We start from the raw sequence: 22,612 nt of genomic DNA on the forward strand, positions 1-22,612 counted from the left end.
CTTCTACTAATAAAACCTCTGGAAAACGGTCAACGACTAAAACCTCACCTATTGCATGAAGGTCGTTACAAATGTAATAACAGTGTGATTATTCACAAAAATAAAAGATTTTTCATTCATATATTATATTCACGTCCGTTATATGGGAGTCACTATATAACAGCAAAGAACTGTCACTAATCGGAGGTTAATAAGATAACAAATTACTTTGAGAAGCAATATTTCCCTTAGTTTATTTATCCTAAAAATAGCTACTTTCTGCTTTTTAGTCATCGTTTGTTTATATTATTAACACAACATACTGTTAAAAAATCCGTAGTGTCCAATCAAGCCGTAAAGTACTAAGTGTTTCGCTCAACTTTAAAGATTAACTTACACCTTCCTCTCATTCTCAGCATTTCGCTTTTTCCTACTTACCTTTTAATTCATGGCCCTCACACTTCCTCCTTCTCTTTTTCTCCTCATTTCTCTCATCATTCTTCCACACCTCACTTCTCTCTCTCTCCATCTCTCTCGTTAACTCTTTTTCTCTCTCTTTCACCAATTATCTTTTTCTCTCTTCTCTTTCTGTCTTTTTTTTTTTCCTCTACATATTTTTTACATCCCGTTCCTCTGTCGTCACGTCCTTCAGAACAAAATCTAATCATAACGGAATGTGAGATTGGGTATTGGCCAGTCGGTAAGATCGGATGGTCGTCTCTTCCTCTTTTAATTTTCAAGTACCGACAGAGAACTAGAGTGCTGTGGGAGTGTACTGGTGTGGTGGTGTAGTATGAACAGAGTAATCCAATACGCATCAACTTCCTGCTGGTAATTATCTTCGCTGTCGTACCATTTCTATGGCAGATACTCAAAAATAAAAAAGAAAGTAATCGCTCATTCATATAAACATGTACTAAATTAGATCTGCTTGGTGAGAACTGACCGGGGGTTAAACAACAACCTATAAGAAAATGTGTATGAATGAAAAGCGTTTCTCTGCAGAATTTTGATTAATGCATTTTTTTTCTTTGTTTTTGTTTTTTGTTTTTTTGTTATTCTGAAAGACTAGATTGGAGACGGACAGAATCGTTAGAGCGTCTGACAAAATTCATAATGGGCATTTTTGTTACAGCTTTGTACATTCTGAGATCGAATCCCATCAAGGACATTCTTGCATAATGTTATGTATTCTTTTGTTCGTGATGGGATAATAAACAACTCACTGAAGGCATTATGATTCTACGTGTTTATTTACTTGACATGTTTACAAACAGTATCTATAGCGGAGTGATACACACTGTGCGTATCTGCCTTAGACACGGTTCATACTGCTTAGTAGATGCGCTTAACAAAATAGTACTACTAGTGGGGATGTATTCATATATACGTATACCTACGTATGCACATAGATATGAACGTGTAACACAAAACGAAGCAGTCGGATATTGGGAGTCGACTTTATCTTCTACACCCTATCTCCCAGAATGTGTAACCTTGTAGAAACCGATAATTATTCAACTGTCATTCAACTCTGTGATCCCTACAGCTGATACATGAGAACCTAGATTTAATTTATGGAAGATTTATTTCAATCCACATTGATCATATTTTTTTCTATTGACTCTGTTTTATGGAAGACAGAGCTTAATAAATTTGTCATGAAAAATAAACAAGTATAACATATATGGAAATTTGTTAGATTTTCTTTTATTAGCTGTTCATCTTATATAGACAAGCCGATGAAGGAGTCTCTATGTGGTCGACCTGTTAGAAATAGCTTACAAATATGTATATACAAACGTAAAACGACACAAACTTTGCTCAGAAAATCCAGGGTATTCGTCACTTAAGAGAGCAAATCAAGTCGAAACACCAAGTCTACAGATCCACCGACGTTTTGAGCGAAGCTCTGTGTTTTTAACACAAAAATTCTTCTCAAGGAGTTCTCTCCGAGTCAAAATATTACAACTACTAGCGTTCCATATTTGTATGCACATTACAAATGTTATGTTCACCAGTAGTTAAATCTAAGGTTGCGTATATTGGCCTACATTAGTTTTTAGATGACATATTCTGAAGTGAAGCATCCGAAAAAGAAAAACAAAGGAGATGATAATGGCAAGAATATTTTTCATCATCGGTCTATACGATTAGTGATGGCCTGGAAATAAACAACAGCTGCAAAAACAATCCATATTTAAAATATTTGCCGTCATTTGTACCGAGCATTTACTGAAAAGAAAAGGTGGGCGAGATGACACTCCCCTTAACAGACGAGCACTTCCCTCAAGTAACGTTTATGTAATGGCTTACATTTCAAGAAAATTTCGCTGTATTAATAATCATAAAAGAGTTCTTGACAAAATAAAACTAGATGTCGTGACAAGAATGAAATCTTATGTTTCAGATAAAATATGAATTCGATGATATGAGTGGAATATTTTATTATGGATAAGCTCGACAACGGGCAAGAATGTAGTTGTTTTTGGTTTTTACTGTGGATAAGATAAAGCCTTATAAACTGCCATCGTTAAAGTTACTGTTGTTGTTTAGCTCACTTCACTGCAGGTCAGCCTCGAGCGAACAAGTCCTTTTCTTATCCTTAGGATAACATTACCCAATGTGTGCGCTCTTTTAATCCTTTGCTTGTCCAAAGCATTTTCATAAGTTTATCTTAAACGTCCATGCTTGTTTTCAATCTTAGCCCTTGTTTCATACGTTCTGAGTAATGTAACGCTTTCCTTTTATAGGAAAGTGGGTTATACATCATTAGATGTATACCTGACTTTCCTATATAAAATTAAGGAATATAACGGAACGCTGAACTCCAGACTATCAACTTAAACAACATTTATTCAGGTGGTAAATATATACATCTTTAGTTCTTGGTGTTACAGCTTCTGTTGTTGGGACGTTGTTATGTAGGTGTGAGCGAGCTGTCGAGCGTAAGTCCGAAAGATGTAGAGAGACAGCTTAACACGTAAAGAGGCTGTCTCCAGAGTTCGAATGTTAGAGACACTCTTGACACGTCCATTGCTGGCCAGCAAGAAAGAGAATGAATTGAGCGGGAACGCTTGGTTGTTTAATTCTACGCATGCGTGAGACTACGCATGCGCACGGCGTTACTACACTTTCATAAATCCGAAGTTACTCTGTTTGTAAAAAAAATGGGAATGTGTATCATATAATATGCATGGACACAACGAAAATATGTCCTGTGTATCACATGCAATATACAGAACAGGTACAAGGTTAAAGCTGTGGAGGTGGGGATGTGATTCTGAGGGAGATATGGCAGCTATCTCTAGCAAATGGAGTGACCAATTGTAGCTCATATAATTGAGGTCGTTGTTGCTCTTTAGTCTCCAGTCAGCAGAGCGTTGGTCAAAAGCATTCAGATGTGGACAGGCTTTCTATTTCGACATCGAGGACTATTCCGTCCCATATATACTTTTTTGAAGACAACAAAGAGGGTTTTTTTTTAAAAGAAAGATTTGTTCTAGTAGGTCTACGTAGAGGCACTATCGGTGAATTTTGATTTAGGAAGATCCGCATCCAACATCAAAGCTCGGATTCTTTAATTAGGACAGACTTGATAGTGATAATTCAAGGTCCTGTGTCATGAATGAATTATATGTTTAAAAGATAAACTTGCGACAATGCAGATTTAGCGGCCTGTGACATTTAGTCACTGTCGCTGCTTTACAAACCACAATTGGTTTAATCATAACTAAAATTATATCTATTGAGGCCAGTCATTGAAATGTGGTCATGCTGGAGCAGTACCCTCAAGGATATATTCGATCGTATCGACCTCAGTACACTGAGTGGTACGTATTTTATGTAATTTGCGAAGTACAAAATCGAATGGACGTAAAGGAACGAATCATATACAAATTCAACGCACAGCTTCCGTCATCTCCTGTCGGTAGACGCGTGCATGCACACACACACACACACACACACACACACACTCACACACTCACTCACTCACTCACTCACTTCATACATTTATGCGACGGGTTTCCACACAATTTTCATTCACCAAATTTAACTTATCTGACTTTGATCAACCAGAGGTTACGCTAGAGGTATTTTTACAAAATGACATACAGTGTGTTCGAATCCATGGATTATTTGGTAGAGAAGCAAGCCTCTTAACCATACAGTTATGCCTGCAGCAAAACTTTATTTTGACCTTAGAACTATAAATATTAAATAGCTGGCGATCTGGACTTTCAAAAATCATTTTACAGTTATCATATTCGTAAAGACTTTGTGGGTACTAAGCACCATGTAGCTGGTCTCGAACAAACGTGATCAAAGGCAATTCACTTGTGACCACCGCCAACCCTTATTTCCCCTTTTTATACAGTTTATCTACAGCGAGTCTGTTCAATGTATCCTTTATAATGTGCATACATCTTTAGACGCAAGAGTGGCTGTGTGGTAAGTAGCTTGCTTACCAACCACATGGTTCCAGGTTCAGTCCCACTGCATGGCACCTTGTGCAAGTGTCTTCTACTATAGCCTCGGGCTGACCAAAGCCTTGTGAATGGATTTTGTAGACAGAAACTGAAAGAAGCCCGTCGTGCATATATATATATATATATATATATATATATATATATATATATGTGTGTGTGTGTGTGTGTGTCTGTTTTTGTCCCCCCACCATTGCTTGACAACCGTTGTTGGTGTGTTTATGTCCCCGTAATTAGCGGTTCGGCAAAAAGAGACTGATAGAATAAATACTAGGCTTACAAAGAGTAAGTCCTGGGGTCGATTGGCTCGACTAAAGGACTTTACCATCTTTTTTTTTCCCGTGTTTAAAATCATGGTGTTAGGGAAAAAATACACTCACTAATAGGCTGCGTGAAAGGAAGAGAGGTATATCCTGCCACTATTACTCTTAGTAGCTTATCGCTTCTTTGGAGCTACAGTTAATCTACAACTGACCAGGATTGGTCAAGCGTTGACCAGGTCTGGGTGCTTGGGATCTGGAATGTTATCAGGTGTTCACAGTTTTCTATTAGTCGTGACATACGATCAGTGAAACGTCTACACTAGTGTTGTACTGTGGACTGATAGCTAATCAAGCAATTCTCGGAGAGATCCCAGGTGTCGGAGAAGTCAAATAAACATTCTAGAGGACTTGCGACTTAAGGACTGTGAGCAATTTTTCTAAATCCTTTGCTGACTATATTACCGGTTGGGGATAAACTCTACAAGTACGGAAGTGCTAGCTGTTTTTCAGGTCAATCATTATGGAGTCAATCTCATTGCTCTCGGAGAGCTTGAAATAGCAATGAGGACATATATCCCCCTCTAGACAAAACCAATAATAATAATAATAATAAAAGTCTAAACCTGTTGGAGATTTAAAAAAAAAATTTCTTGTAGATAAATCTCTCGTTTGACTTACGTTAATGAATTCGATTTAAGAACTGCGGTTTCATAAGTTTTTGCAAAACCCTTTAATTACATTAATAAAAAAAAAGTTGCTTCAGCTACCCGGGTGTGTGGAGATGTAACGCTGTGTGAATACATGTGTACGCAATGTAATTTAATGTATGTATGCATGTATGTAATGTATGTATGTATGTATACAAACACAGCGCAGACACTCATAAGCACTCGCGCGCGCGAGCGCACACACGCACACACACACACACACACACAAACACACACACATACAGCATGCACGCTCACACGCAAGCAAACATGCACGCTACTGTAATGAGATCTCGACAAAAAGACCTCGAACTGCAACGAGCAACAATTAGATGTTGCTTAAAATATTTGAATAGTGAGTCTCCAAATTTTTCTTTTTAAAAGCTGATTTCCTTTCTCTAACTTCCTCTATGTGTGTGTGTGTGTGTGTGTGTGTGTGTGTGTGTGTGTGTGTGTGCGTGTGTATGTGTAGATTGATTGGGAGATAAATAGACATATAGATAGATAGATAGATAGATAGATAGAAAAATGCATGTACATATAACCAAAGAGAAATTCAACAGTGTGCAGCAAGGCTTGATGAACAAATGCAAAATATTGGAAGTGTATTAAGAATTAAATGGCTATCAAGCTCTTTCAGATATGTTCCAGCAGTCTGGAGTTGACCATGCACCGTTGTTATCATTTTGAGAATGTCAGAAGTGTTAATGATAAAAGAACTAAAATTGAGCTGAAGATATTTTCAAGGTGTTACTCAAACGGTGATGTGTACTGTCAAACGCAACGAGCCCAGAAAATGTGGTTCCGAAGATGTAAACCAGTACTACTCAAATCGGTGCCGGTCCGCGAGCCATCAACTGCCGGTACGCGGCGAGCTTCCAGAAAAGAAACATTCTAAAATGCTTATGTAATATTGTATTATTTGTTTACAAAAAAGGTAAAAGATTTTTTTAATTGTTAACTTTTATTATATTCATTATATATATTGTTTCTGGTATAAATTAATATTACAAAGAAATATTACTGGTCCCTGGCACATTGGGAAAAAAACAATTGCCGGTACGCCACATCTGATAATTTGAGAAACACTGTTGTAAACTACCCGAATATTTTTTGGAAACCAAATTAATTTAAAGAAGAAGTAGAAGATGGTTTGTCAGAAGAAGGCATGAACACGAATGCGGGCAATTTGAATGCCTGACCGACCTTACCATAAATATTATCAATCTATATTTAATTTTGGTAGCATTTCGACCCATAGTATCAGAAGTTTTGTTATAGACGGATTTCCTTGATTCCAGTATTATTCTATATACGAGGGTGACATTTAACCCCTCCTCGTCTGTTTTGATGCCAAACCCTATTTCATAATGTTAATGTATGTGTTTTGTAGTAGATGCAGAATCATGATTCCACAAACTAAAACAGTTTATTAAATACGATTTAAAGAATAATTTATTTAATTTTATCTTGAACTGCAGCATTTAGAGAAATTTTTAACAGAATTTCCTTATTGGACTCACAATGAAGTCATTAGACATCGCTAATCTTGTGTGTGTATCAGTTATGAGGCGATCACATTTAAGGAATTGGAGGTCCGTTAAGATTAATAAATATGTAATTGCTCACGTGACTGGTTAACAGTTACGACCTCCTTTCCGTCACAATAAAGTTAATGCTACTCGTTTCCTCTTATAAGGGCTACACAGGATTACTTTTAAATTTCCGATTAAAGGCTTTAGTGTTAGCCACTGTCGTTTCCAAAGTTTCTATATATTGCGATTCTTTTCCCAGATGGCTGTCCTGCTGAGGAATTCTATTTCATTTTCTCCAAATCCTGAAATTATTTCAAATGGCTACTTACCGACTTCTCAGGTACTCAGCTTATGAATTATGTTTTGAATGAAATTAGAAGTGTATTGTGGCTTTGTTGATCCATGAGAAGGAGTTAGTGTGTATAACTGCGGTTTCATATTGTTTACGATACTGGTCATGATTCATTGAAACAATGTTATCTATCAGTGTCACTGATGCAAATTTAATTAACTCATTGGCATTTTCTTCTAAAACATTTTTATTCATTTTAGTTTTTGTATTTGGTTTGCAAGATTCCTTATGTGAATTCGTGTGTTGAAGCGTATTTTATTGTATCTGGGGAAAGTCATACTCTTTTAGTGCCTTATTATTTAACACACTCACCGGTTCGATTTCCACTCAATTAATTATTTGTTTTTTCTAAAAATTTTCGTTGCGTCTTGCAACTTTTTCAATAGTCGTTGACTCTCAAGACGCAACTAAAAAATTTTTTAAAAAATAAATAACTAAATGAGTGGAAATCGAACCGGTGAGTGTGATAAATAATAAGGCACTAAAAGAGAATGACTCTTTTTATTTTTGCGTTACATCATAACTTCCAAATATCGTATGTGCGACGAATTAACTTGTTCGCAAAAACTATAGTGATATTTTTTTTCTATACGAAAGAGGTATACTTCAACAATACATAATACATATGTGCTAGGTCAAGGCACGTCATAATATGTTCATGAAATAAATGCATTCGTGAAGTTCTCTAAAGATTCACTTGTCAGCTTTTGATCGACTTTTATCATTAACACTTCTGACATTCTCAAAATGATAACAACGGTGCATGGTCAACTCCAGACTGCTGGAACATATCTGAAAGAGCTTGATAGCCATTTAATTCTTAATACACTTCCAATATTTTGCATTTGTTCATCAAGCCTTGCTGCACACTGTTGAATTTCTCTTTGGTTAAGAAAACTGACGGTATGTAAAAAGAAGTTTATTCATAAGCGAACGAAAATAATTGGACACTCCGCAGTTCAGATATTGTATTTGCCAGTGGTAGTTATTTTTTCAAAAAAATTCATCCAACCAAATTGAGAGAATGATTGTCGCAATTTACAAAAACAACTTAATATTAATTGTCTACAACATTGACAGCACTGAGACGGACAGTTTTATAATAGCATTTCATTTTTTATTTGTTTTCAGCGTACTTTCATTTTGATTAGATAAAGCTAAGAAAAGATTCTTGTCATGAAAATTTTTTCTCGTTAAAATCAATATCAGTATGACAAACTTATCGTGCTATTTTCTCTTGATGCTGAGTAGAATCAAACAAGAGGCCAAAATATTTATATGCTATATTGCAATTTTGAGCAGCAGAAACCATCATCTGATATATCGATTTTACACTCGCTGGGAAACATTGTTTCAAGATGTATTTACTCATTTCTGCATTTGGTATGTACTTTCACGACAAGACGAAACTTTGTCAACAATTTTAGCGACGTCACAAAATTTCCGAAACTACCGCTATTGTCTATAGGAGCTTGTGTTAGCATGCAATGCAATATTTGGTGTTTTAAATGGTTTCAGTGCAGGAGAAAATCGCAGCGTATTTTGCAGATCAATTCAGATTTCCAACGTCTGCAGTGAGAACAATACCTGACAATAAAAACACAATGGGGTCAAGTGCTCAAACAGCTACGCCAAATTCGGTTACGTGAGGAATGCCTGTACACGCACACACACAAATACACGCACACACACACACACACACACACACACACACACACACACACACTCACTCACTCACTCACTCACTCACTCACTCACTCACTCACTCACTCACTCACTCACTCACTCACTCACTCACTCACTCACTCACTCACTCACTCACTCACTCACTCATACACATACATAAATAAACACATAATTATATCTATATGTATATATATATGCACGCACGTAAATATATATATATATATATGTACTCACATATGTATTTATGTATGTATATGTGCATATATGTGTGTGTGTATATACAAACACACACACACATATACACACAAACATACACGCACGTATACACACACACACACACACACACACAATGATATAAATATGCATACTTGTATGTATTCTCTAGTGATTTTCTCACCCCATTACAATTGTAATTAAATACCAAGAAGTAGTCATCAAATGCTTCTTACTGTTTTGGTTTTTGACACTCAGCTGTCTCGAAGACTAAGACCGTCTCGACCTCTTTTAAACTATCCTTTGCAATGACGTCATTGAAAGTGTGAAACTTTACAATTCTTACGATTTTGACCTTGTTAAGAGTTTGTCATCTCATCAACAAAGCGAATTAATCGTGAAACATTATTGGCTAATGAGGTAATTCCGAGGCGTGGTTATGGTTAATTTAAAACTATCATTATTATTATTTTCATATGCACTCAAATATTAGACTGCTGAAAAAGAAAAGAATCCTAACATCGGGCTACAGCAAGTAGCCTTAGATGCCAAGAACCCTCCTATTGGGTTACAGCAAGTAACCTTAGATACCAAGAACCCTCCTAAGTATCCTAGCTGTCCCTAACAACACTGTTTTCTGGAGCTGTACTAAACTGGGTTTTATGCCTATTTCCTCTATCCATTTGTTCAGACCTTTAGGGATAGTTCCCAATGCACCTATAACTACTGGGATACATTTTACCAGCACTTTCCATAGTCTCTGTAATTCAATAGCTAGGTCCTGATACTTTGCTATTTTTTCTATACCTCTCATATTAATTTTTTCATCATTTGGGACTGTAAAGTCAATTATCTGGCACTTTCTATTCTCTTTATCTACTACTACCAAATAGGCCCTTCTAGCTTCTATTACTCTGTTAGTCTGAATGTCCCACAACATCTTGTATTTCTTATTTTCTAGTACTTTACTAGGTTCATGTTCATACTATTTATCAGTATTTCAAATCCTAGCTTTCTACATAGCTCCCAGTGGATTACTCTCCCTAGGTTGTCATATTTTCTCTTGTATTCTTTCTGTGTTAGCATGCTACATTCACTTGCTATATGAGTAATGCCTTCCTCTTTTGATTGGCATAATCTACATTGAGAATCTACTTGGAAACATTACCAAAAGTATTCCATCCTTGATCACCTCGACATTTTTCTAATTATAGTGAGCCTTACATCATTTGCTCAATGAGAATATACCACTAGCATTGACCAAATGACTTTAACATGAAATTCAGAATTCATCCAAGCCTAGTACCACGCGCCACACGACGCCTACACGATTTAGGCTCACAACACATAAATACACTGCACCATTTCTTCAACAGGTCCCACTCTATTTGACATTATCCTAAAACAACTCAAAGCAAATCACCCCCATCACTTTCAAGCGACCTCTGGACAATTTTCTTCAAAGAAGACCAGATGGACCACCTATACCCGGATATATCTCGGCCATCAACAACGCTCTACTTGAATTTGCCTTGATACCACAAAACGTGACTTTAAAATGACTTAACAGATTCCATCGGATGGTGATGGCTTTAAGCTAGACAATGCTTAAGCAAATTTTTGGCCGAAACATATTTTAGTTTATTTAAGTTTATATAATATAGCTTGAACCACAAGCTCTATTATCGCCTATGTTCTTTAACCTTGGGCAGTAAGTTGTTGTTTGAGAGAAATTCGTTTGTTAATTCTAACAAACCGAGCAACCACATAGTGTCGTCCTCACGATATTTGACATCTATGTTTTAATAGGAAGTACATCACTGTCGTCATTAAGTCTGTCACTCTCTCTCTCTCACTCTCCCTCTATACATACCTAGTTATATATACATACATATATACAAGCATATATATACACACACCAACACATATAATGCCATTATACAAAAAGCTGGGTCCGATATGAATCTGAAGTAGAAAATAAATAAAATCTCCGATTCCTAAGTTTATGAATAAGGTCGGTACTCAGATATACCCGCTTCATCCCAACTCACAAATAAATACTTTCCAATTTTATATGCATATCGTATTTGGTATCAATAGGACTTCCTGAATCCACCACGATACGTAAATATGAGCTATTAGCGTTATATGTGTTGGTATGTGTGTGTATATATACATATTTATATATATTTGTGTGTGTATGTATATATATATGTGGGGGGTGTATACATAAGTATACGTGTACCTCTGTGCGTATGTGTAAGAGAGAGAGTATTAAAGTATACAGTATTTTAGATCCATTAAAGCGATCTTAACAATCGATTTCACACAGAGTATTAGATAACCGGATGTAGCCGCGTGTGCAGCCTGAGAAGTGGGCCTGTTGCTGTCTGTGATATACGTACCTTTCACCCTCACGACTGCTGAAATAGTACTTTTCTCATTGTCATTATCAATCATGATACCTCGACCACCGCTACAGCAACGATCACTTTTGAAAGTTCTGCTGTGTGTTTGAAACTCCGAGAATTTCCTGCGCGTGAAATTAATTTAAAATGAACTGTGCACGAACTGCACTGGTATTTCAGATAAAACAGCTTTCTTTCCGCTGTCTATCATTTGCTGGGAACAACCAGAAATAGAATGACCTCTGTATTTTTATTATTATTTTTTTTTTATATTTTGTAAGTGTAGCTGTGAGGTTAAGAAGCTTATTTCCTAATGATGTGGTCTTGGGTTGAGTCCCACTGCACGGCACCTTGAGCAAGTGTCTTTTACTATAATACTCTCGAGCTGACCAAAGCTTTCTCAGGGGGTTTGGTAGACAGAAACTGTGTGGAAGCCTATCGTATATAAACATATATGCGTGTATGTGCATGCACCTGTGTGTGTCTTTGTGTTTATGTTGTGTTTGTCCCCCACCATTACTTGAGATCTGGTGTTAATTTGTTTACGTCCCTGTAACTTAACATTTCGACAAAAAGAGACCAATAGAATAAGTAGCAGTTTTTAAAAAATAATTGCGGGAATCGATTTGTTCGACTAAACCCTTCCAGACGGTATCCCAGCTTGGGCTAAAAGATACCCATTTAGATTTTATTCCAAGGATCTGTTTTTCCTTCAGTGGTCTTGCAGTTCGTGCACCATTACTAGTATTTCTATATACCCGTGCATTATTGGTAGATAGTTGGTGACTCTATGCCTGGTTTATCCGTCTTGTTGACCGATCTTGTACTCACTTAACCAACTTGCTATAAATAGCTGCCAAATTTCCCCGACACCACATCCTATATCTGTTAAAGAAAGTACACACCGGATAATGTAGTTTAAAATAGTCTGCATCTAGAAATGAAAGAAAAGAAAAAGATGACCACAGTTAGACATTTCTGATCACGGATCTGCCTGAACAAAGAATGAGGTCTCAAAGTAGTCGCTCTACCGGCTTGAAAAAGTACCCAAACCTCCCTTAAATCACGCATTACTGCCTTAGAAAAGAAACTGTGTAATTTTGGTATTTCTGTTTCCATGTGAACCAGTGAGATATCCTTCAGACTTCCTTAACATGAATGACAATCGGTTTGCAGAAAGTATAAACGACATCAGAGAGACTGTCCCTTTAAAATACGCCTTTGCGATACTGTATTCCATCAGTGTATTATGCATGTATGTGTATGTATGTATGTATGTATGTATGTATATTTGTGTGTGTGTATGTGTGTATGTATGTATGTATGTATGTATGCATGTATGTGTGTGTGTGTGTGTAGGGCATGACTAAGCGGTAAGAAGTTTGCTACGAGGTTCTGGGTTCAATCCCGATTCGTGGTACCTTGGGTAAGAGTCTTCTACTATAACCTTGGACCGACCAAAGCCTTGTGAATAGATCTGGTAGGAGGAAACTGAAAGAAGCCTGTTGTGTGAGTGTATGTGTGTGTGTATATATATATATATATATATATATATATATATATGTATATGTATGTATGTATGTATGTGTTCGTGTTTGTCCCCCATCCACCCACTATACGTTTGACAACTGGTGTTAGTCCGTTTACGTCCCCATAACTTAACGATTCTACATAAGGGAGCGAGAGAATAAGTACCAGGTATTTTGAAAAATAGGTTGCGGAGTCAATTTGTTCGGCTAACTCCTTCAAGGTAGAACCTCATCATGGCCCAGGAGTCCAATGACTGAATCAAATAAAGAGCTAAGATATATATAGTGATGTCAGTAAGTGACATCCTATAATTTTTATGATTGCACGACAAGAAATTAAGAATTTGTAAAACGTTCGTAATAAGTCATAACATATTTATTACTGGATGTAATGCGTTAACATATAAGGTTAATTGAAGGAAAAGCTTGTAACATCACGTGAACATATTTTGCAGCCACATGTCTCAAAGCAAATGAGGAGAACATCCGCGCCTGCGGGTGTGTATGCGAGTGGCGTGACTCAGTTCATGTCTAGAACCCGACAGGCAAGAGTGGCGCGAAATTAGAAATGTGTTCCTTTAGATAAGGGATGAACTGGAAGTCCCTGACTTCCACGTCATCCGGAAGTTAATTGGAAGCTTCTAGAATGTTCGAGAAGGTCGAGGGAGATTACTCTCGTTATATCCCTTTTCGTTTTGGTTTCCTGCTTGACCGCCAGAGGTCACTACACACACACACACACACACACACACACACACACACACATATATATCAAAGTGTTTTCTTTCATAAATGCAAGGAGTGCAATAACGTATTGCCTAAGATATCAAAATGAATGCAAATAGCTAATCCAATTTTAATACTAGTCTGTCATTTTTATGAAAAGCAAATGAAAGAAGGGACCATACATGTTATATGTACCTTATTTTAATTAAATAGTTCTGATTTTTAAAATTACATGCACCGCTTTAAGTACCAATGATTCATCCCTTATAAATACACGCATGCACAGGCACGCAGAGTGACATACATACATACATACATACATACATACATACATACATACATACATACATACACGTGTGTGAGTATGTGTGTGTTTTATGTATGAATATGTGTATGTATGCTTGCATACATGTATCTGCTCATGTGTGTTCATACGTGTATGCTTCACAGAAAAATTCTTTAAAGGCAATTTCGTAAAAGTTGCAACTTATAAATTAAACTTTACCGAAAAATAAATAGGGACGTTTCCATAGCTAGAGTGGGTATAATTTTGCAATTAAGCGACACAGTTATATTTAGTTATATACCAATTGATATAATGCCCTTTTTTTTTTTCATTTATATATATTTAAAATGGCGTCTCGTTTAAGTTGAACGCTGTTAAGTTCGGGGTGAATGACGTGATGAGGGGAAGATGTGTGGTGCGTTTCCTTTAGTAGCAGGCTCATTTCCCGCTTCAAATTGATTCTTGAACACGTGCACTTGACTAGCTGTTTGACACTATAAGTAGTCAATTGAACACTTAGTAAAGGATGGGCTAAATAATGAGCCAACAAAAGCATGTTTTTAGTTTATTTCTCGAGCAACATGCTCCGTATTTTTAGCAGCCATTTAGTTTTCAAGTGGTAGCTATTTGTTGCATTTTTAAATAAACAAAACGGAGCAACACAGAGTAAAAAAAAAATGAAAACATTAGCTTACTTTTTAAAAAATTTTCTTAATTGTTAAGCTATCTTGTTGTTGTTGCTATTTAGAAAAATAAGCAAAATATAGCAAAAAAAAGGAAACCGTACAAAAAAAATCAGTTTTACTTTCTTAATTTATCTTTTACTTTTCACTTGCTTCAGTCATTGGACTACGGCCATGCTCGGGGATCATCTTGTGAGGTTTAGTCGAACAAATCAACATCAGTAAATATTTAAAGTCCAGTACTTATTGTATTGGCTATTTTTATCGAACCGCTAAGTCACAGGAATACAAACAAACCAAGAGGAGACAAACGCAAACACACACACACACACACACACACACACACACACACACACACACACACACACACACAATGGGCTTACGTATATTTTCTGTCGACTAACTTCACTCATAAAGCATTGATCGGCCCAGGACACTTGGGCAGAAAACACTTGCCCAAGATGGCACGCAGTGGGACTAAACCCGAAACAAAGCGAGCTTCTAAACTATATGTACAGATATGCCTGCGCCTAACTATACAGCTATGCTCTTGTTACTGTTGTAGCCAAAGTTGTTGTTGTTCTTCTTCTTATTATTATTCTTATTCTTCTTCTTCTTGCTTAGTCCTAATTCATCCCTAATCCAGGAAACCTTACGATGAAAGACATTGCAGCTGTGACCATCATGTCCTTTTTTAGGTGGGGGTATACTATATTTGTTAACCCCACCCATGTGTCCTTCCTTTTTTGAAAGGCATAGATTGAGGGAAATTTCGTTTGTTATATCTAGCATTTCAAGCAACCACGTAAAGATTCCTGCGTTGGATCGGCATGTCAAAACAGTAAACTAATAACAGTAAACTGAAAAACATGAAAACATTCGCGAGTAAATTAAATATTTAAAAGCTACGAACAAACCAACAGGAGTTGCTACAAATAACAGTCAAAACATTAAAACATACACGAGCAAAATAAGCAGTGAAAAATATTCGCGAGCAAATTAAATATTTAAAAGCTACGAGCAAACCAACAGGAGCTGCTAGAAATAACAGTCAAAACATTGCTTAAAACAAACATTTATTAGTTTAAAAAATTCAAGGACGAAAGTTTGCAATACACTCTGAGATTTTATCTCCACATAAATTCACATAAATTCACAAAGATAAGAGTCAACCATGGAACGGTGTTCGTTTCCACGCTTTAAAGATGCCCAAGTACTCTCAATTTGTTGATTACAATCAATTTGGTCGTTACACTCCTTGTGCCCATACGCAGTATCTTTGGTTACTATGAAAACAGAGTTCTTCGCTACGATGATGTGTAAAATACTCGCTTCTGTTTGGCTAAAATACCCAAAGCATTTTGTTCGGTCACTAGTACCTTTACCATCCACCATCCATTAAGACAATCCCTTTCGCTATAGGCACAAGGCTTGAAATCTTAGAGGAGGAGTCGAGTTGATTACATCTACACCTGTATTCAATTGGTACTTATTTTATCAACCCCAAAGGATGAACGGCAAAGTAGACCTCGACGGAATTTGAACTCAAAACATAAAACCGGAAGAAATACCATTATTTCAGAAATTTTCACATTTAGACGTTAAGCCTGTATAACTTTTTCCTGGTTGCTAGTGCAATTTAAATCAAATGGACAGCAAATGTTAGTATATAGAATGCATTGTTTAATTATTAGCACCGTCAAATCGCCTTAAGTTATTCCTTTATAGTTGACCGTATAACATTTCTGTTAATAACATCTGTTAGTTCCCTTCAGGTCTTCCTTTAACTGGCTCGTAGATTAAAATCAAGGAGTTGGGGTGAAAGTCTATTAGAATGCGAATACATTGCAAAGGAAATTTGTTAATCGTCTCTTTCAAATGAGAATATATTGATACCATGTGTCCTAATTTCGTTGTTATATGTCTTTCAGGTGCAAATACAGAAGGAAGAATCATGAAAGCTGAAGATAGTGTAATAAATAAAATGAAGAGCCAGTCTTCACAGAAAACAACCGATTATCTGTCTGCGGAACATATGTTTACTTCCTCACCAAAAGAAATGTCAGAGTCACCTTCTGAAAAAACAAGACAACCTCTCTTAAGAAACGTTGACACAGCGAAGCAAGATAAAGTTCATACTACGACTATTGAAACAAAGGAAATTCAACACAACGTTTCAGATGTTAACGAAAGAAGCAGTTTGAAAAATAACAGTGTCGTTGATGGACTAGAAATAAACAGCGGTGAAAGCAACTCGCAGTTAGGTTCCTTGATAGAGGAGAAAGAGCTTGACTACAATTCAACTGATAAAAGTAATATTTCTAATATCGATGGAAACAAACTGATACATTTATCGTCCATAGATGTTAATAAGCAAGTGGGACATTCATCAAGCAGGAACGTCAAAACATCAAAGAAGATACAAAAAAGAAACAATAAACGATCCAAGTTAAATGAAACAGGTCAAAACCGACAAACTGACGCCATTAATATACGGAAGACCACTGATATGGGATTGGCTGATAATTATTTAAGCTCTGCGGAAACTCCTGACTCATTGCAAAATGTAGAGGAAGAGAACGGAGCTGTACAGAAATCTACTGACCCGAGTACACACCGAACATATAACACGTTGAACAGTAAAAAACATAATTTTCAAGGAAAGATCAAAAGTAAAAAGACTGAAAAACTAACGAATAAAAAACGAAAAAAGAAAAAGAAAATTATTAAGAAGAATAGAATCCGAAACAAAAGCTTAAACGTAACGAGTAAAAAAGAAAAAAAAAAATTTTATGACATTTCTACGTCAACTGAGGTCCACCGAGTAAGTTTTGCAACAAACAAACACGGAAAAAAGGATGAATATCGTGAGAGTTCAAATAAGAATGAAACTGATCGATTTACGAACTGGAATCGACTGCCTGAGAGAGTCGATCAAAAACACCGTTTTAAGTTAAGGAACAAGTCAAAAGAAAATTTTCAACAAGATGCAACATTTTTGCCAAAATTTTTCTTTCATGATTCGAGAAATCTAATTTCAACAACGAAACAAATATCTGAAAACAAAATTAAAGACCGATTATCTTCTGTTTCACCTTTCCGATTATTCAGATATAAAAACAGAAAGGGGAAGCAACATTCACTAAATGACCACAACCATTTCCAGAAAATTGTTAGAAATGAAGGTTCGTTACCAGATAAAACTGTGAAGCAATCATTTCCGGACCCTAATCCGTCAACAGTTACAACAATCAGAAATGTTTTAAAACCTGGAAAAGGAAAAGAATCAGCTCAGCAAAACATATCAGATAATTTTGAGGTTTCAAAACTATTTCGCACAACACAATCAGAATCAACTTTGAGGAGAATAAGCAATCGATATGATCGTCGATTCAAGCAAAATAAACAATCATATGTAACTATACTTCCTCTAACAAAAATACCCAAGAACGTAAAAGAATTGTCGGAAACAGATGTGAAACAAAAAGATTTGAATGAAAAAGAATCCAGATACACGAATAACGTAAAACATAAAGAAGTCACTGAATATACCACTGATCGAACGAAGTGGATGTTAAGTGACGAAAATCTCAAATTAACTTCTTTACCAAGCAAAACATCTGATTTGAACGACCATTTGCTGAACAGAGATTCAAGCGCACCGAATTTCATTTCTACCGCAGACCCCCGGCACTTAAGTTTCGAGAACACCATCATTAAGCAAACATTTAAAGGTTCAGTTACTGATTTAGATGCTAACTTAAAAAGAAATTCATCAATTCAATTTGATGATTCAGCTCCGTTAAATTCAGATTTTATCGATGAGGTACAGACCACCCATGAGAATTTTTTTCCTAAATCTTCCACAGGCCAGGTCGTTATTTCAGAATTATCAACTAATCCTACAATTTTATCTTCAGGTAAAGGTTCTTCCCTTAGGTCACTTTATGGAAACACGAAGGCCGAGATGAAAAAATCGAAAATAACACGCAAACAGTTTACAACTCCTGAAACTGAACTAATATATCAAACAGTGAATCCCAAGTATTTATGGCAAAATACAGCACAGTCGAAAAGTAATCGCGAACAAATAGCACCTCAAAACGACATACATTCTAATGATCCGATAAATCTTCTTTCCACACAGATACCACATGACATGCTTACAAAACTCCCCGAAAATGTTTCTCTTCTCCAAGGTTTGGTACCGCAATCATCAACACCAAAATCTGAGAACTATAAGTCAGAAGACAATGTTGCTGCCTCATCCGAGAGAAGTAATGAAGAAAGTAAATCTTCAGTTACAGTAAATCATATTGACGATTTTACTCAAACATCAATTTCAAAAGTGTCAGATGGTATTTCACTAAGGAATGAATATAAATATAATTCTTATTCGATAAATCCAACACGTGGATCATACAAACATCTTTCGACTTCGGCGACTCCAAAAGAACTATTTCATTTCCCTCTGGACTTTGATAACTCAACTCACTCCAAATCAATTGTTGATGAAAAACACCGGACGTCTCAAATCTCCTCCACTACTACCAAAGATCCCAAAACAAGTGAACATACCATCTTAACAACTAAATACGATACTTCGGTTTCTACCAGTGAGTTACCAACATATTCTCAGGATGCCTCAGTGTCAACTATAATGACAAATAGCCAATACAAAGCGTCATCTTCACACATAGCTCCTACACATCAACCTCTGTTCCAAACAACTATGATACCAACTTTAAGAATCTCACCAATTACTCGTGTTGTATCAACGCAAAACTTATCCACAAAAGCAGCTAAAATATTTCGGCAAACATTCCCTAAACTTTATTCCAAAATTATTGTTGAACAGACATCAGCAACTACTGATAAAATGCCTACGTCATACCAAAAATCCATCAATAATGGAAATACTTCAAATTATATTTCCTCCACGCTATATCTGCAACCCCTCTCCACACGACGCACACAACTTTCTTCTACACAGCATCCCCCATATATAACAAAAGAAATTTCCAAACGTCGCACAACACCCCAAACTACAAACACCTCTTCACAACGCACTCCATCCCTAGCAACAAAGTCTTCTACGCGAAACAGACCCCACCTACCTACAACACTTCCTAAGCAACACACATCATCCATAACAAGAAAAATGATTCTCCCGCCATCCACAATATCTACTCGGAACACAAAATCTCACACCATAAAACTATCTTCTCGAACAAAGTTAATAACAACATCAAAGTTTTCTAATCCACATATTTTATCCCGCAGCTTTCCTAAACAATTTATAACGACGATTGTAACATCGAAAACGCATAAACCGAATGGATCGATACAATCAGAAGCTATTCAGAAAAACGCCCAGTACGATTTTACGTCCATGACACAAACAACGAAACATATATCAAAAGACAATCGTGTTCCAACATCTAACACACCGTCATCAAATTCTGTGACTCCTTCCCCAGAGTCAGTTAGTACTCCGTTACAAGAGACAGACAGTACTTCGTCACAAACGTTAGCTAAAGGTCACCAAAATCTTCTCGTTGTTTGTAAAGTAGATACAGCTGTAAATATAAACAGCGACCAATTTCAGAACAATATTAGAAATGGTAAGTATTTGAATATAACCTAACAGAATGAAATTTTGATTATTTAAGCAATTCACCAAACTGTAAATTTATTACATCGGAAGGAAACATTTGGATTCTTCTATTTTTATTTGCGGATTGTAGCAAAATAAATAACCGAGATGTTCTTGATGATAAACTAGTGCCACATAACGTTAAAAGTAATCATTATGAGATGATGAGGATTGTTCATACAGTTTGTTGATCAAATTTTACAAACATTGCAGTATCCGACTTCCAAGTTGTGGATTAGTGAGTAAATAATCACTGCTTAAGTAAAATTAACGGTTTCTTAAAAGCCACGTCGTTGTGGAAAACCTCGTCTGCAAGTAAGACTCGAGCGCGTGCACACACGTGCACACACACATACACACACACACACACAAACACACACTCACACACACACACTTTTAATAAATGAACAATTCATGTTGTATGGTGTTTGATATACCTATATTTGTCTATGTTTTTTCATATACATGCCACTTGCCTCTGAGTTATTTCTCTGGGCTCATTTTTGTTTAGTCTATCTTTAGTTTTGATTTCTGTTTCTTTTTAAATAATATTCGTACAGGTTTGGTTCAAAGCTATATCGAAGGCAAAGCTTTAGGGGAAGTAAACAAATCTGGCAGCATGAAAAAGAGACGGAAACGTTCACTGGAAGAATCCACGGATCAGGTCCACCGAATCAATGAAATGACATTAACCAAGTGTATTGATGGCTGTAAAACAGGGTCGGACAGTGTTAAAGCAGTGGTAAATATAAAGCTTAAGAGTTTCATATGCATGAACACAGTGAAGTATTGGTTTCTTGCACACATGCATACATACGTACGTCATTGATGCAATGTTTTGTACTCTCTCTCTCTCTCTCTCTCAATATATGTGTATGTATGTATGTATGTATGTATGTATGTATGTATGTATGTATGTGTGTATGTATGTATGCAGGTACATAGACTTTAGGTTGGCTTGGTGGTAGTAAAAACAAGTGAAGCGATATAAAGATACACACGCAGTTTACACATCTCACCTTTGGCTAACACGAATTCATGGGAAATAACTCTTCATCCCACCAATTTTGTTTTACTATATTTCAATTCATTTCTTTTTACTATCACCTAGTCAACCAAGATTCTATGTACCTCCAACAAAGATGAGATGAAGGTGGTTTCAAAAAGTGGAATGGTAAAAGAAAGAAAAAAAAACGGAAAAAAGAAAAAGAAGAAGAAGAATAAGGGTAGTTTCATAAGGCAAGATGGTGTAGAATCAACGGAAGGGGTCTGAAATTTGCGAAGCAGCCACTCGATCCGGAAAGGATTATGTTCTCCAATTCCCCCAAAGAAACTTCTCCATATACTTACATTTTCTGAAAATTTATCATCTGGAATTCAACAGTCCGACGGAACTTTTAGATGACACCACCCTCTCCAAATTGATCGTCTGTCCCACAGACTTTAGACTCAACATCATCTATCCTTACGACACTACGGTCAAAGGGAAAATAACTCTTCTCGTTTTTCTCCTTTGCTTTTTTTCCCCCCGTTTTTTCATTATGCCACTTTTTGAACCAACTTTCATCCCATTTTTTCTAGTAATTTTTCTTGTTCTATTGTCCTGGTTTGTAACTTATATAAGCCATATACCCAAAGCCTGAGCATTATTTGGAGACACTAGGCGTGTTTTAAAATCTGCCTAGATAATGTCTTCAATGTCTGAAACTATTAGTAGCTCATAACTGTGTACATTAAACAATATTTACCTCTCACTAAATGGAGAACTTTTTTGCTGACCTTGACTTAACGGAAAAGTAAACTATATATATATAGTTGGAATTTACAAAAAAAAACAAACACAACAAAAGACGAAGACGGGTGTGTAAACAACAAACAAATGTATGAGCTTAACGCTCGGGAAGTGAAGAAGTCTTTTACATTTCGAGCCTATGCTCTTCAACAGAAAGGAACACAGAAATAAACAGAGAGAAAATAAAAAAAGGTTTAGTGGCTAGCGATCAATCATACACACACACACACACACACACACACACACACACACACACAGAATGTTAACAAAATAAGAAGATGCGTGACGTTATATTAAATAATATGTTCAA

The 22,612-nt window shown here is 36.3% G+C and overlaps 1 protein-coding gene and 1 long non-coding RNA gene across 3 annotated transcripts in view; one reads left to right on the top strand and one right to left on the bottom strand.

Moving 5' to 3' along the window:
- The window catches only part of LOC149135643 (uncharacterized), a 41,642-nt gene extending 41,006 nt beyond the window's left edge, over positions 1–636 (bottom strand). The window contains exon 1 of the long non-coding RNA XR_016241951.1: positions 418–636. This is a non-coding gene — a long non-coding RNA (uncharacterized LOC149135643). The remainder of the gene's footprint in view (positions 1–417) is intronic.
- LOC106879153 (uncharacterized) overlaps positions 1–22,612 on the top strand; it is a 66,778-nt gene that overhangs the window by 29,225 nt on the left and 14,941 nt on the right. For both annotated transcript variants that reach the window (XM_052968316.2, XM_052968317.2), the window contains exons 2-3: positions 16,786–20,478; positions 21,071–21,252. In XM_052968316.2, the coding sequence (XP_052824276.2) occupies positions 16,786–20,478; positions 21,071–21,252 (3,875 nt within the window). The remainder of the gene's footprint in view (positions 1–16,785; positions 20,479–21,070; positions 21,253–22,612) is intronic.

The sequence above is a fragment of the Octopus bimaculoides genome, chromosome 5 (genome assembly GCF_046866305.1).
Source record: "Octopus bimaculoides isolate indiv1 chromosome 5, ASM4686630v1, whole genome shotgun sequence".
Lineage (NCBI taxonomy): Eukaryota > Metazoa > Mollusca > Cephalopoda > Octopoda > Octopodidae > Octopus > Octopus bimaculoides.